Genomic DNA, 17,309 nt, shown 5'->3' with positions numbered 1-17,309 from the left:
TTTCATCTACATATTAATAGAATCTGAGACAAGAAAGGTTTTAGATTTTGTTTTACCAGCCAATTCCACGGTTTTGTTGAAAAAGTCTTAAAATATGGACGGAATGGGAGCTTTAAATGTTAAAAAAGTTGTTGTTGTGCAAAATTTAATTCATCCCAGGATATTAATTAGGGCCCTAACATCTGCAGCCATGTGCAGGCACGATTTTCTAACAAAGAAATCAACTGCAGCACCATCCAGGTGCAGATCTACAACCAGGGGCCAAATCATATCCCACCTACGCTCCGAAATAACAAGCTGTTACTGCTCAATGAGCCATTCTTTACTCCACTTACCCACTTGTTAGCTTATGTTGTCACCAATAAAATCGCACATGCTCTCTTCTGAGGAAGCAGAGAAGAAAGTTAAAATGAGACAGACAGAAGAGTTAGGAGGAAGGTTAATGGTCTTTATTTAAGCCAAGGTCTATAATCTCCCAGCATCCTCACAGTTTCCCTCCCCGCAAGTCTGAAGTCAAGGTGACGCTTCGGGCCGTCCTTGTTCAGGGACATCACGAGCTAATCCTTGTGTTTGACTCTTGGTATCAGGGTTAGGTAACTATTTCTTTGTTACTTTGATTGTAGGAAGGAGCATTAGGGCCGTATAGAAGAAAGACATAATCTGTGGTTTTATGAATAAAGTCGTAATATTACAAGAGTGAAGCCGTAACATAGCGAGACTAAAGTTGTAAAATTAGGAGAATAAAGTCATAATGTTATGGGGATAAAGTCGTAACATGAGAATTAAGTTTTAGGTTTTGTGTCATATAAAGAACAGTGTCACATTCTGGTCATATTTTGTCTTTTCTCTCGTTAAATTATCATTTTATTCTTGTAATGTTTTCCTCATTATGACTTCACTTTCACAATATTGCAACTTTATTCTTCTTTTTCTTGGACATACCCCTAATACTCTGTCGCAAGATGCAGCACAACTATACCAGCTCTAGAATATAGATTCAGTTAAAGAAAATATGTTGGTGGGTTGGAGAGTTAATTACAATTCATCCCAGGGGGACTTTAATGTCTGTCCCTATAATTTCATGCATACGAAGCCATGATGATGGAACTGAACAGTTTTTATTAATTTTCCACAGAAGTGGCACATTTAAAACAGAACTGATCACAAACATAGAATCCCTTTAGGTGTAGAAAACCACAAACAAAGACTGTAAAGGTTTGAATTAGTGACAGGTGAGTCTCCCAAAGGAGTCTGGTTTTGTGTGGACGTGATTCCTCAGAAAGAAAATAATAATGCACCCTTACAACAAAACTTAGGGAACTTAAGCATCAATGTCAAAAAAGAAAAAGTGAAAAATGTGGAGCTTAACCTCAGGCTTAGAGCTGCAAGGAGGAGACATAAGGAGATTACCAAACTAAACTTTTCTGCAACGAACACAAAACTCTGTGGGACATTGTAAGGGCAGGCTAATATGACTGCATATTAAAAAACAGTCCCTGATGACCTGTAAAAAGCAAATCTAGTGACTGATTTTTGAGTTCCAAGCTTTTTAACAGACAATCTCTCATGCAGGATTTCTTGTTTGGCGATCGACCCTTAAAAGGTCCAATCACTTTTTAAGCACACCCGCACTAAGAGTCTGCAGAGCCAGATGGCGTCTCTTCATATTCTCCTCAAAACATGCAGAGGAGCTGACATCACCATGGCGACCCATCTTCCAAAAAACAAAAACTGTTGACTTGCACACCATCCCCACCCTCTGGAAGAAATCAATAATTGCACCTGTCCCTTAAAAGACAACATGTACAGAGATAATCCTGGTGTCGTTTCTTGAGCAAGAGATCGATGCATCATTACAACCCATGAAACCCATGAGCATAAACCTGTTTTATTTAATAATAATATTCCTCTTTAACGTCACACTCAGCATGCTAGGGTTGACACGACCCCCTCAACGCCCACGTCAATCAGTACCGGTGTCCCTCAGGGCTATCATCTAGACCATGAAAACCAAGTTATTACCAGGTGATCAACCATCCTGGGCCTGATGCACAGAGACAGAGGTCCATCAGCTCTGAAATCAAGAGACTTGTTCTGAGCTGAGACACTAACCATCTTGTTCTAAATGTGAGGAAGCCTGAGGTGTTTTACCTGAAGGCAGCAGGCGACCTCAGGCCGGTGGTTTTCCACAGTGGTCTGCTCCTCGTACATCAGTGCTGAGTGTATTGATCGCACACTGAGCTGGAGGGACCATGTGGAAAGTCTCTGCTTCAGACTTCAACAGGGGATGTATTTGTTTTATGTAGAATAAGAGCTTACAGAGTTCATGTTAGTATTTCATCTGACAGTAACGTGCAGCTAAGGTCACAGATAGCTAGTCTGGTACGCCATCTTTCAGGTTCCTGCTGGTCATGAGGACTTTGCATTGTGTCGCCACTGTTAATAGGTGAGTATATGCTTTTAACAAACTTGTATTTGTTTATATGTACAGACAATGTGTGACACAACATCTGTATTATTTTATCTTCTGTGAAACTGCAGGATTGGGACATTAAAGACAATCTTGTTGTGTTATCAGACATGCAAATCAAAGACTGACAGGTACAGTGTAAACACTGTGTTTATTTCTGTAGCAGTATTGAAACATAGAGCCAAATAAAGCTACTTGCACACACGAGGGAAGAGAGCAGGGTGCAGGAGGAAGTGTAGTCACAGCAGGGTTGCCTCTGATACCAGCCGAGTCAAAGAAACATGTCTTCAAAGTACTCGTCAAACTCCTCCTCCCTAAGGAGATAAACAAAATCACAGAGATGTAAGTTTCTGTCGATGACACAGACTGTACGAGCTTTCTTCAGGTGGCCCCTGACTAACTCTTTTTTTTAATGTCTTACATTTTATTCAGCCTGTAGATGAGTAAAACGTCAACACTGACACAGAAAACAAACCAACAAGAACCTTATTCTGGTGAGCAGTTGTTAATGTGGAGCATTTTTTTAATGTTTACCACAATGGTTGTGTTTGTAAATGAAATTCAACTCAAACACAATTATCATTGAATGAATTACAGAACACGACTTATTCTGTGCGAGAGTCACTTTTATCCAGTGCAGTGAGTCATCGCGTTACTGAACTTGTTTTGTCTTGAGCTCAGATTCTCTGGTGTAGTAGATATGCATGAGTAAACACCGTCTCTCTCTCTCTCTCTCTCTGTTGCTCTTTGCAGTAATATCTCTGATCAGAAATCTAAATGTCAACATGGGTGACATTAACAAGTTAGAGAGGGTAAGTGACTCTCCTCTGCGTCCAGGACGGCTCTGTGTGAGGTATCTAAGTGGTCTACATACTGCATGAAGGTCAGTAAGCATTGTACGCTAAGTGGAAAAGACCGTCTTTGATGGTCTTACAGGAGCTTACTGGGTATGACCCTATATGAACATTAGCTGTAGACCTCACCTTGACTTTTCCTCCACCGCAGGGGCGGGTCCTCGCCAGTGGACACCTCCCGATTGGTCCTCTGCCTGGTCCTCAGCTTCAGAGTCTAGGAGAAGAGTTTCAGAGAGCGTCAGTCGGACTTCTGTGAAAAAGTAGGTCGACCACTGACCAAAGATCTATCAGCTTGGTCAGATTTATGTTTGGCAGAACATGTTTGGTCTACAGTGTATAATAGTCTATATATTTAGTTGTCTGTATGATAAATGCAGCTTGATCATGCATAGCCATACATATCCTGGAGCCCAAACAGCCTTGGTTCACTGTGTTGAGTTTTCACTACTACCTCATCATGCAGCTCTGTATCTGAGCCAGACTTAAGTTTATAATGTCCTAAAAGGGTCCAATTCCAAAATATTTTTTATTTCATTGAACTTGAAGACACCAGTGTACATACACAATACAATTAGGGCCAGAAGGAGGGTCAACAGGGGCTCAACAGCATAATTTTTGCCCCTTAACAATTTAATTATGGGGTAGCTTTTCTGGCCACACCATGAAACCCTAACCTTCAGTTTCCAGGAGTCAAAGCACCTCCATAACCTGAACCGCTCACATACTGCATGAAACTCTAGGATTTCCAACATATACTCCAAATCAACCTACAGCAACTGCTTCACATAAATAGGACTGCGATAAAGAAAGAGTAAAAAACAGGGTGTTTATGTATGGATTCCAATGCTTGTTGAACTCAATGACACAACCTCTGGACTGAGAAAGTTTGTTTTGTATCTTCACCTTCCAACCCAGACCTTGGAATAAACAGAACAAGAACAGGGGAGAGGAGGGGTGGGTGGCAAAGACATGTTGTCATGTTGCTCTCTGTGAAGGGCAAAAAGACATGAAAACAGTTGTGGTTGAGGAATGAGGAGAAGGAGAGCAGAGAAGAAAAATCTGACTTTTGCTAATTCTCTGATGAATGTGTTCCCAGAGTGGATTGTTAGGTCACGACCTGGAGGCCCCAGGGGAGGAGACCATAAACCAGCAATGTGTGTATTTTGAAAAGGGGGGGGTACGTGTGTGCATGTGTGCGTGTTATGGATGTTACCTTTGTCCGAGTTCTTTGACTCCTCTGAGCTGCTGGAAGAAGCAGAGCGATCTGCAGTGAAACAAAAGTGAAATAAAAACAATTAAAAAACGTCAAACACAAGATAAAAATGTGAAAGACATAATTTCCAAGAACAAAACGTAAACAAGGTTGCTCCCTCGGACTCCTCCCCTCTAACATGATCACAGCCATAGTTCGTGGGGCAGTTTGAGAGGAGCCTTACCTCTGTGCCTCTTGTGTTTGTGCTTCTTGGAATGTGAAGAAGACCTCTTCCTCTTCCTCCTCTTCTTCAGCGGTGGCTCCTGGTTCTCCTCTGATAACCCTTCGGTCTTTGTCTTTGCTTTCACCTCTTTTCTCCTACAAGTAGAATCACAAGTTGGCCAAACTGTATTCAGAACATAAAGCAGACACTTCTTGAAATACAACATGAAACCTCTCACAGCCAAAGGCACTCTCAGAGCTTTTGAACAAATCTTGGCTAAAGCGTTAAGACTTTCTCTGGCTTTTGATATGAAGTCTGCTGGAACATAAAAGACCAGTTTGAATAAACGGCAGCGCTGGATGTTTCTGAGTCATTTCATACTCCCACTCCAACCAGCACAGGCACAACTTATTATTCCGATTGTGAAAATCAAAACATTGTGATAGTACAATTACTGATGTGGGGTTAAGTTGCAGTAATGTAATATATGTAATATATGTAATAGTTATATAATATATGGATAAGAGACTTGACTGGTGTATTTTACTTGATTTACATGCTTTGTGAGGTCACAGTGACTTTGACTCTTAACCTTCGACCATGAAAATCTAACCACTTCATCCTTCAGTCCAAGTGAACCTTTGTGCCGAATTTGTAGAAATCTCCTCCAGCCGATCCTGAGATATCATGTTCCAAAGGTAAGAGACACACAGCCTGACAAGCAGAAAACACATTGCCTCGAGCCACAGCCGCAGTTATCATAAAAATCATGATACTCATGACATGAGACGTGAATCGTGGTTTGAATTCTAAATCCTCGCCTGCTGCAAAATAATGTGTGCTGACTCTCTCCGTGGAGACCTGCCCCACTTTGAGCAGATGAGTGCACACTTTTCACAATCTTGAAAATCACTCATCATGGGCAAAGGGGTCTACATTTTTCATGTAGAAATGCATCAAGGGTAAAAGGTGGGTTGTCTTACTTGTGATGGTAGTTGAGTTTGAAAGAGCATTCGGGGCAGAGTCCTTAAAGAGAAAAATAGAATCATCATTACCAGCTCATCCTTGGTAGTGGCAATGTTTTATAACTGCCAACATTATTATCATTATTATCACAGTTTCAGCCATTACCAAGGAGCTGTAGCATTTATTCTTGGCACTTTTAGGAACAGCTTAATTGTATTGTTGGTGAACAAGGACGTGAAGTTAAGCTACAGCTGCAGTCAGAGGAAGTCACTTCAATGAACATTTCTTATGATGTATAAATCGTAATTGTTCCATGTATCGATGCTAACAAAATGCTCTTTTATTAGAAATTCAACCGAGATCAAGAGGGTGTGACATCCTTCATGGAGTTTTTCGTATTGGAACTCAGGTAAGTTGAAGTACACGTCTTTACTCGCTTGTTGCTAGTCACTGTGAGGAGAAATAATACACTCGACTCGCTGGTTAAGCCAAACACGTTACATAAAAACCAATCTGGGTTGATGAGAATGATGTCTAATGTTTTTAATGTACTTTGAAGCATGTTGTATCATTGTTTTATTCTCCAAAAAGATCGCTAACACTAAGTGCTACAGTGAGAACAGATTCAGGCTATAAAAGTGTATTTAAATTGTAATATTCATGTTAATGTGCAATTAATTAACACATTTTAAATTTGTTATGCTACAATAAAAATATGTGAATAAAAGTAGCTCATGACAAGTCTCTCAGTATGATGTATGGGTTGTACTGTACATTATGTTGTAGACATAGATAAGATAATGAGGTCTTCTCTAATGAGATTATTTTACTTTTGTTTTTGTTTTTACTATTTGGAGATTAATCCCTGGATTAAATCTGGGGGATTCTGTGACGGCAAACCCGGCCTGGGAGACTGAAGTCTATAGAAGACACTTGATGTGCTGAATTCCTCTATTTGGACACCACCTGGGTAGGTGTTAGTATTTCAGTAACTCACTTTGGGTTGAGACAAGAGGCGCTACAGACAGATGGGGGATATATATATATATATATATATATATATATATATATATATATATTTGTTATATACCTATAAACCAGAGTTTTAATTTCAGTTTATCCTGCTAAAGGATATAAATGAGTGTGAACGGAAATAAATCAATAAGCCAATAAACAAAAGGACCCAAGAAAGAACCCTGTGGAACTCCTGTTTCACTGTCACATGAACAACATTTAGATTTAAATATTTGTAAAAATACTTTTGAGAGTTATGCATTAACTCATATTGATGAAATCAGCACAACATCATTTGGATTAATTTCATTTTTCTTCTGCACCCAACCGACTTCATGCTCTTGGGTTGCCAGGTCACGTTTCATTACTGTCAAAACATGGATTAAGGATTAGTGCAAGCTGTGAATATTTTTTTGTTAATGAGGAGAAACAACATGTCTGGATGTGACCTGTTGAACTAGTTTGTGAAAAGAGCCTGTCATTTCCTGCTTGACTGAGTTGAGTATGACTGGTGGGTCCTCCAATTACGGTAATTATTCTAACAGGATTTTCTGCAGTATGATACCTGAAGGAGGATTATTATGAGCCGGGTCTCAGACAGGAAACCCCATCAGGCCAAAGCCACACACACACACACACACACACACACACACACACACACACACTCACATGCTTATATGCATAAAAACAAACACAGCTTTCTCTAGGGAATGACCTGAGTCTTTTTTTTTTTTTTTTTTCATCTTACTGAGTTTGACCAATGCATTCCTCTTCTCGCTGTGTTCCACATAAGCAAAATTCACCTCCCAGCTTTTCATGCCTTCCTGCTTCTCACAGCGTTTGTTTCCACACTGGAACTGACCTGCAAAACCAGACAGAACATGTACTTTACACATAAAACGTAAAACATAAAGCGTTGCTGAACTAAATGTTCTATTTCAGGATTGGAATTCAGATTATAAATCTTTTAACACTTCAGTTTCTGTCAGGCAATGGCCTAACCCTACAGCTGTCCCTCAAACCCCACCCCTTCGGCTTCATCCCACTGCTCCTACTCATCTCTCTTTCTTCACCTCCACTCATCTCCTCAGGTCTCCCTCCAGCCGTTGCACAGCCTGCCTATTATCCCAAGAGGAGCTTACATTGGAATTGATCTGGTCTCCGGGGTTCCTCCAGATTGTAGCAGAGGGAGCGCGTGCGTCAGAGCAGTCCACTCTTGGCAGAGGAACAAGAGGGAAAGTGATGCTGGCCCTCACCTGCCTAAGATCCAGACTCTTTAAATATTCGGGCGAAGTGACGCCAGCTGTCGTGGCTCCGGGCCACTTGGGCCATGAGGCAGACTTCCCCTTCGTGTGCAGCATTAGATTAAGGTCCTATGTGGTCAGGTAAAAAAGACACTCCTGGCTCCGGCCATGTTTGGGATTGGGTTTATTCAGGAGGGCCTGATGTTCTAATCAAACCAAATATTCAACAGATGAAACACTTGTAAATAAATAGCGACGGTAACAGTGTGCCAATGCGACTCTAAAGTAGAATCCCCAGTAGACACCACACATTTAAGATTTCAATTTCATTACTATTGCCTAATGCATAACCACTGACTTTTACCATGACCAAATGACTCTGTATATAGTTTATAACTGCTTCCAAACAATTAAAAAAAAAAAAATTCAGATTAACTGCATCAATAAATTAATGTCTCTAAATAGTTTTCCTTACTTAGGAAACACAAGCTTAATTTCATGTCAGTCCATCTGATAGCTAATGAATATTCCAGTCTGGACGAAAGTGGAGGACTGATCAATTGTCCATCATTGCCATGCATGAGTCACACCTATAGCATGGGTGAATAACATAATTAAGAAATTGAGCAATGGCTTAAAATGTTTGTTGTTTGTTCACCTTCCCACGTTAAAAAAAATACTTAAATCGTCATCAGTAAAGGTTAATTGGAAATACCAGCATATCCCTTTAAGTCCTTTAGGACTTACTGCATGGGTTTGCCTTGGAACGAGGCCACCTTCCAAACTACGTGCTAGTGTGACGCATGAGAGGTGACCAGAGCTCAGACACCTGAGAGAATCCTGTCCCGTCTTCACCATCATCAGTGACATCAATGACTATGGCACTGGAGTCCTCCCATGACATCTTACTCTCTCCATCACTCTCACACACTCTCTCTCTCTCTCTCAGACACACACACACACACAAATCAATCAAATACATCCACTCTGTCTACACACACTAGCTTTTATCTGTAATGAAAGGAGGTAAAAGCTTGTGCCTTGCCTACATAAAACCGAGCGCCCTTGAACAAGGTGCTGAATACCCTTGCTGCTGCTGCTGCTGCTGCAGAGAGACAGTCAGTTTTAAATATAAAAGAATATGATGTATATGAAGGTTACAACAAAGAGAGAGTGAATGTGTCTGACCCACCACACTGGCAGAGCCCAGTCAATGGAAGCCTGTTACTAGGCAACGTCTTTGATGTAATAAATGTCAGAAACTAAACATAATCAAAGTCAGGAAATAATTCTTTGCTTAATTCTGATAGTTTCCTGCCCGTTTGCTGCATGAAGGATAATAGGGACACTTTTAGTCAGAAGGCAAACTATCAAAAGAGTGCCACACAAAAATATTATTTTCCTTTGTTGAAAGTCCTGCTACAGTTTTTTGTTGACAAGTACAAGGGTATCCTCACACATCCAGTGAGCCTCACGTGCTCCATGGAAAGAGCTGGCACCAGGCTGGCTGAGTAACCCTGATAAGGAAGGGAACTCCTGTCCTCCTGCGTCAATGGTTACTAATGCTCCCCGGTCAGCAGCCTCAGATCAGGAGGGACACACCGCAGGACAGATGGCTGTTTCAGGGCGTCGACCTCTGCTCTTTCAAACTTGAATAATTGTCTAAAGTTCACAAATAAACAGAATATTGCTAATTAAAGTTATTTGGGTTTTGTGACTAAGACATTACTGTCAGGTCAAAAATGTCAAGTTGAATATTATTATTAATAAATGATGATATTTCTGAAACCATTTAAAAAACAATCTTACTTAAAAGGAATATTAGACAGCTTAAGCAAGTTCGATTTTTTTCCACCAATCCATGAGAAGATCAATACCACTTTCATGTCTCTGCATGAAGCCAGTGAGCAAAGCTTACTGGGTAGAAATAGGGAAATGAACCCGTCTCTGTCCCATAGAACATTCAGGAAGAGAGTGAATAAGTTCATTCTTAAAAATGTTGAACTCTTCCTTTAAGAACGGCTTCCTATCACAAAGCTGCCACGTCCACTAATCAGTTTCCACTGCGGGCCAGTGAGGAGCAGCTAGAGTATAAAACGACGAGGCTCTGCTCTGAGGTGGAGATTAATCAATACAAGTGATCAGTGCCAGCCCCATCCTTTAACTAGGTGGCCCAAATCATAGATTTTCTCCTGCGCCCCGACGTTGAAGTCTGTCAGACGGCTTCATCCATGTTAAAGTTACTGAGCTTGAGAATTCAGTGCCGCTTCGCCGCCACTCACCACCCCGCCTTCCTGCAGTGGTTGAGCACCTTTAATTAATTCTCGGCCTGTGGGTAGATTAACACTCACTGCCCCCGGGCAAACTTTTCGAATGGTGGGAATGTAAATGGCAACCAAAGGGCTGCTTCTCCAACCACATAGTCCCACCTCTGACTCGGGATCAGACTCTTTAGACTTTTTATATCGGTCCTTCACATTGACAAGCAGTCCAGACGGCTGACCTGGAGTTCCACACTCGTTTTATTTCACAACTTTTTATTTACCCTACAGCATCCTGTCAGCGAAGTAAACTAAAGAGCATTGCACGCCACTCAGATTATGCTTCACACAGTGTCTGTCTCTGCCTCTATTTAGCACTGACAAATACTAATAATACAGAGACACTTGAAATTGCTTTGTTAGAGTCTGAAAGCTTTTCAGGCTGTGTGCTAATGAGCTGTCACTTCTGTAGGCAGCAATACAGTGTGCGATTTTGGGTTTTCCATGACCAACGTGAAAGAAACGTTGGAATATCTTTGGGCGTGTTTCCAAGACGGTGGTCCGCAGCAGGTGTCATCAGCGTCATCACTTGTGGTCACAGTAAAAACAACGTAACTTGGTCTTCGTGAACAGAAATGACGTACGTATTTGTTTGTATAGAGCAGGGAGATGAGATACGACAATGAGACGCACAACGGGCCACATGTTAATACCAGGTGTGTGTGGGGCCACAGTGTAATTCACAATAAACCTGTAAATTGCTGAAATCTCACAGTCTGTAGGCCCCTTAACACTCGAAAATGACTCACTTGGTTAATTTTTGGGAGTAAGTTTTGTTAAAGCTGAAGCTGATGTCAAAACAGAGCCCAGCAGGATATTCTTACAAAGTACAAACCCTGCAGATGTTGAAAGCCAGGCCAGGTTAACACAGCCATTCAAATCAAATGAACGGTTGCCTCTCACTTTCTTTTTACTTAAAACAGAAGGTTAAGGGAAACTGCCAGGATGTAACAAGATGTGACAATAGTTAAACTCTGTCAATTGTTAGTGGACTAAACTGTATATAAGCCTGACAAGTGAGTCCTATGGTTGAGTGAAGGTGGGATTAGACAGCTAGAATCTCAAATTGGAGAGGGTACCGGTGCTGTTTCAAACTCTAATCTAAATGCAAGTGTGTAAAATCCCTTTTTTTAAGAGACAGGAAAGTTATATAAGCAAAGACCTTTGATACTCCATTGACTCTGACAGGAGGCCCACCAAACACAAGCCCAGCCTCGACTACCTTTGGCCTCTGACCTCCTCCTGACAGCTCAATTTATACCAGAGAAGAAGCCCGCAGGAAAACATGACTTGGAGAGATGTGCCTTCGTTCAAAGTCATCTTAAACCACGTATACATACATCTGCCGCAAGATACTGAAGACATATTCAAACTCTGATATACTCACTCAATAAGGAATTTCACATTCTGCAAAATCCCATCTCACATTTTATTGTGTGCAAAGATGATAGATCTGGCCAAACAGAGTAAAACATATTGAGAAGAAATTCCACCTTTAAGGTCTGATCATAGGAGATCTTTCTGGTCTTTCCTCGTGCACAAGTGGAAGAATTCAAGTGAGAGGTATTAATGTTCGGGGGTGAGGATGAGTACGAAGGAAAAGAATTCCTTAAGCTGTAGAAATCCTGGAGAAGGAAGATGTGACCCTGCTCTTGTGTTCTTGGACATAAGAACATAATCTTTTCACCGTAAAAGAAGACAGAAGGAAAACTTCTGCCACCGCACACTCCTACATCCCATATCACACTGTGGCCATGGAAGGTCGGTGCTTTCTGTAATCCCTCTGATTGGGTGAGGAGTAGTCAGCATTACCTAATACCAACATGACCTAAAGCGCACAGAGAGCAGGAAATGCTAAGAGGATGATTTCCAAAAAGGTGTCCGTGGCCGACTGGAGGAGCAATGTCTCTTAAAAGCAGCTGCAGGATCAGTTCAATTAGGAAAAGTTTGGTGCTGTCTAATTTAAGCAGAAGTCAAGTCTGGCCACCTAACAACCTCGGCACCTGAGGCTGGACTGGAAACACGTAATGCAGGTGGAACTAAACAACACAACAAGATTTCCTGGTGACTATTCATCAACAGTTTGTGCAGATTTTGCAGGAAAGTGCCTGTAATTGAATCTTTATCAGCCTTATAATCAAATAAAACCCAAGTCCTTTTGAATCTGTTCCATCTTTAACTTCAAACAAAAAGTGATTTCTCCTCCTCTGAATGAGTGATCAGTGTCCTAAACTCTAAATAGTGCTTAAGAGGTGTATCTTTATGTACAGAAATCACAGATGTGACAGCTGAAGTACCTCTGACCTGATCTAATCCCACTTCCTGTGAGAGTATTGCCACAGAGAATGAACTGTCAGAGATCAGGATTACCCAGTCTTAATCTGGAACAATATATTGGCTTAGTCAGCTTTCTCAGACATTCTGTGTATGTTTGTGAAGGTTTGTTGATGTAAAATGATTTTAAAATTTGTGTTAGACCACTTAACATGGACATTTTGGGAAAGTGAGTTTATTTTGTCCGGTCCTCATTTTCTGACATGCACCTACAAATTATTGTTTGAGGGTTCAAACTTGGTTTTAATGTAATGGTTAGAATTAGGCTTATGTTCAGGTATTTAGATGAAATGGTTAAGGTGTCTCAGGGCCAGGGAATATCCTCTTCCAGTCAGTGTCTAAGAAATGAGGCACAGAGTGTGTGTGAGTGTGTGCACATTTGAAATCACATTTTGGCATTACTTGGGGGTTAAAACTTAATGGCAGTGTTATGGTTACAATGAGGTTTAAGTTAAGGTTAGGGTAAAGGGGCTTGTGAATGCATGTGTGTGTGAGAGTGGGGCAGGGGGGTTTAAGGCAGGTCATGGTTTACCCTCTGTGAGTTAAGGATGCTGTCCCTTCTATAAATGTATGTTACTTTCACACGTAGGAAGGAGCAGACAGAGAGGAGGTGTTGTGCTAATCATGAACAACTAATAGACTGTGATCATCAAAGCGCTGCCGAACTGTCCAGGTGCAAAGGTAGAATGAGGTGGAAAAATGAGGTGTGTGGGAGGCTCCATTTGTTTGAATCATCTGAGGAATCGATTATTGAATGGTGAATAGTCAAATAAACCAATATTTAGCAGAAAGGTCACAAACATTTGAAAGGTGAAAGGAGCATAATTGTAAAATAGCTGTATCCTCTGTGTGTTGCACGGTGAACTGCTGTTTTGTTTTTCCTTATGGCTCGCTGTTATTTTTCTTTATCTCTGTCGCCATCCAGTGGAAATGGGTGTGAACTGTTTTGTGGGCATGAGTCAAGCCTCAGGCCTCAGTCAAGCTCAAATAAGCTTTAAGTACTTGTAAAATCAGATTTCCCATCAAACTGCAAGATTTGAATGTCACAGCAAACCTCACAAACAGAAAGCTAAATGTTTTTCTTAAAATTGGTGAAATATTTATATTAATATTATTAAAGAACTCTCATCTATAATTTATTTTCCATATTTCAAACCTGTGAGCATCATCTGTGAGCACTGTAACAGAGAATTCACAGCATACTTATTCTGTTTAGTTTGAGTGTGCTTAATTTTTGACACTTTTCTGTGTCAGCATGTTACATAATATATAAAAATAATGTTTGCATGGTTTCTCTAGTTAAAACAAACTATTGAATGTGTATATTATACTGCATAGTGTAAAACATATAGAAATGTATAAGTTTAAAATTTAAAGTCACACTGGGCTATGCCATACCTTTGCCAGAGACGACTTCATTCTCAGTCCGCCAACGAAATCCAAACTGTTGGGTACAAATTAAAAAAAGATCCATATGAGTTAGAAAAATCACAATAAAATAACCGCACAATGCAGATCACAGTTTTCACAGTCACTGCCAGTGGATTCTTCTGTTTCTACAGTCACACTTTATTTAACTGTTACCTGTCTAAACCCGTGAGACTGATGCCACTGATCACTGCATTTGAAATAATTAGGAAAATCTGAATATTTAACTTTGGAGACAACTGGACCTGACAGCATCAGAGCTGTTGACTCTCACTTCTGTCTATAGTGGCCTTTAATCACTTTTTATCAATCTGAGTATTATGTGACACCGAGCAATCAAAAAGTCTGTCACCATCACAACCTGAGATATCACATGAGTTTAAAGGATATTTCAATAGAGCATCATCAGAGATAACAGTACAGTGATCGAGCTGAAAGCACATTGTCCTGGGGTTTAACATACTGTCAGAATGAGTCACTGAAGGTGGTCACTAGAGACAGAGCTCAGTGCCAAACCACATCATAATTCTAACTCATATCTAAAATGGACCTGTGGTGGATATTAGTGTCTGAGTTATGACATTTTTCCCTTAACTCATGGCACCACCACTGGGGCAATTAGTGTCATTTTGGAGCACAGTGCCAAAATGGATCCTCCTGCCAAGTCCTGGCAGTGGTATCATGGACTGAAGTGTCGAAGGTCACTATATTATTTTCTTTCAGTACATTTTGTAAGTGTAGTAACTTAATGTCACTTTATGAGAATTGATGCTTCACTTTAGCTTTTTTTTTTCCTCTGCAGCTGCCAACAGTTCAGTTTACACAGGGGAGTAACTGGAAGTCCCAAACAGATACAAGAACAGTGTATTCTGTATCAGCAGAATATTAATTACATTGATATAGTAATTATATTGAATTTACGATACTGTTATTATTATGTAGACACATAGAAGCTACAACATCCTATACTTTCTTGTTTTAAACAGTTGTTTTATTTCAGCATTTTACTGATGTGATAAGGTCCCATTTTTTAAAGTTGTTTTAAATTAACATAACCCTCTGCTACCATGTTTCTCATTTTAAACAGTGTAATCAATGTCTCCATTTATCCTACCTTATTTTCCTTGTATCTGCTGAGATCAGCTATGCAGTACTCTTTAAACAGCTTGTCATAATACTTCTTGGCGAGTTCTTGTTCCCTGGAACAGAATAAGACCAGCAGTAAGATTGGAAGATGCTAATTCAGAATAGATGAATAACTAAAAGCAGACCGAATGTTAAAGTAGCCTCTATTACTAGTTTGACAATGTATGATCACCATGTCATGTCGTCCTCGTCCTCGTCCCTCCAGAGGAAGCGATGATTCTCACGCAGCACATCATGATCTGTTTTGTCTTTAGCTCTGAAAGTTAAATAAAATGCTTAAAATCACAAATAAGAGGATTGATGATGATGAAATGACTGCTCGTGAATCAAGTATATAATTAGGTGAAAACAATGCGTTTGTAATGATCTGTTATTGTTCCTTATTTTCTCATTTGTTTCAGACGGAGAAGACGGACCTGTCAAACTTGATTGTGAGATACAGTACTTACACAGAGCGTTTCAGGTCTGTCATCTTTCCTCCATAATAGAGTATGTAGTCACCTACAAACTTCTTATGTCGCTCAAACTGGTGAAATCTGCTTAAGGTCAGTCCCTCTTTGAATGTTAACTTCTGCAAAAACTTAGTTTTTTGTCGATAATTATCGTTCTTTTTTATCATTTCAAAGATCTTAACAAAAACAGAAAATATATATATGTGAATAAAAAAAAGGATACAGCATTCATTGATATCAGGTGGGCTCTTCTGTTCCTGGCCTCCTCTCTGAAAAACAGGAAAAAGAAGAATAGTTATCTCTAATTTTTACAGCATATTTTGTTGTCAAACTAAAATACAAAAATAACACTGTCCTTTTTTTATTTTCAATTTGGTCATTCATCATGTACACACAGACTAAAAGTTTAATTTGAATGAATGACTTCATTTAAATATAGAAAGCTCTTATATATTACTAGACCTGATGATCACAATGTGTTTATATCATATTTGGTGACTGAGTGTACAATACCTGTCCAGCTCATTAGAGTGTAAACTCCGGTGAGCCACCTTGGAGCGACGACCTTTCTGGAATGGCTTCTGTAAGATTTCCTCTTCACTTTTCCTGACAAGAGAAGAAATAAAGGCGAAAAACTTGTGTTAGATGATGAGGCTGTCTACCCACAAGTCTGATTTTAACTGGAGACAATGCTAGAATAAGTACTTTAATCTTTCATCACAATATCAGCCTCCCGCTCCACTGTAAAATCGTGTTGTGCGATCACCATTACTTGTACCTTTTGAGGCCTCTGTCTGAGGACTCTCCCTGTCCATCATCATCACTGAAGTCCGAGTCATAGCCACCAGCTCCGTGCACCTGAGGAAACGCAGGAACTCATTTGTGTTGATGGGATTTTACATCTGATCAAACGCGATTCAATTACACACACAAACGTACCTGCCTGCAGAATGAGACACATTTCAAATAGCATAACATTAGCTGGACTGTGACACCTAAAACTTCAGAAGCAGCAGGTAGAGTACCACTGTCTAATGGAAACGGTTTTATAAAATCACCACTGTTATCTGCTGCACACACGGAGCCCTCACTTTCTACATCTGTATTGTATTTCTATGTTCAGGAGTCCAGGAAGACTAGAGGCACTCTCATGTGGGGATCCTTCAACTAAACACAGCAAGATAAACCAAAAGAGACAACCCCTCTCTGATGACCATCATTTCAAACCATATCCTAAATAGTCAATTGTGTGTTTTGTCCTTGATGCTTCTCATGGTCCTGTCTCTTTGCTTTAGATGCTATGAACACAGTCAACGTTCAGCAGCATTAGACCTGTTGTTAGTCGCGTTGGTGTAAAAATCAAACCAGGAGAGAAACATGTCACAGAGGCAAACCTGAGGCTAGCTCATCTTCAGGCTTAGCTTTCATGCTAACTGGCTAAAAACCAACACGCTACAAACACCTAACAGTCTTCCAAACCTTTTAGACGTGATTTAAAATAAATATCTACAAACACACCTTCACCAGATCATCCATGTTTCCTTCTGTCGCTGTTGTCTCCTCCCAAATGTTTACAAACTGAAATCGCCCGTCGCCGGGTTGATGACGTAGCAGGGCGCGTCGCGGAGGAATGACGTCAGGATGCAGCTTAGTGAGACAAATGTG

At 40.4% G+C, this 17,309-nt stretch overlaps 1 protein-coding gene across 1 annotated transcript; it reads right to left on the bottom strand.

Moving 5' to 3' along the window:
* Positions 1-2,602: 2,602 nt before the first annotated feature.
* Positions 2,603-17,266, bottom strand: fra10ac1 (FRA10A associated CGG repeat 1). Its single transcript, XM_020082757.2, has 14 exons — positions 17,163-17,266; positions 16,423-16,502; positions 16,158-16,250; positions 15,868-15,913; positions 15,642-15,718; positions 15,365-15,448; positions 15,161-15,245; positions 14,017-14,062; positions 7,468-7,581; positions 5,723-5,765; positions 4,761-4,894; positions 4,538-4,588; positions 3,454-3,538; positions 2,603-2,784 (listed from the first exon to the last, which is right to left on the bottom strand). The coding sequence occupies exons 1-14, from the start codon at positions 17,178-17,180 to the stop codon at positions 2,742-2,744; spliced, it is 999 nt and encodes a 332-aa protein (XP_019938316.1). The 5' UTR covers positions 17,181-17,266; the 3' UTR covers positions 2,603-2,741.
* Positions 17,267-17,309: the final 43 nt, after the last annotated feature.

Source organism: Paralichthys olivaceus, chromosome 21, assembly GCF_024713975.1.
Source record: "Paralichthys olivaceus isolate ysfri-2021 chromosome 21, ASM2471397v2, whole genome shotgun sequence".
NCBI lineage: Eukaryota > Metazoa > Chordata > Actinopteri > Pleuronectiformes > Paralichthyidae > Paralichthys > Paralichthys olivaceus.
Note: the sequence above shows the minus strand (reverse complement) of the source record. Positions and strands in the feature narration are given on the sequence as shown.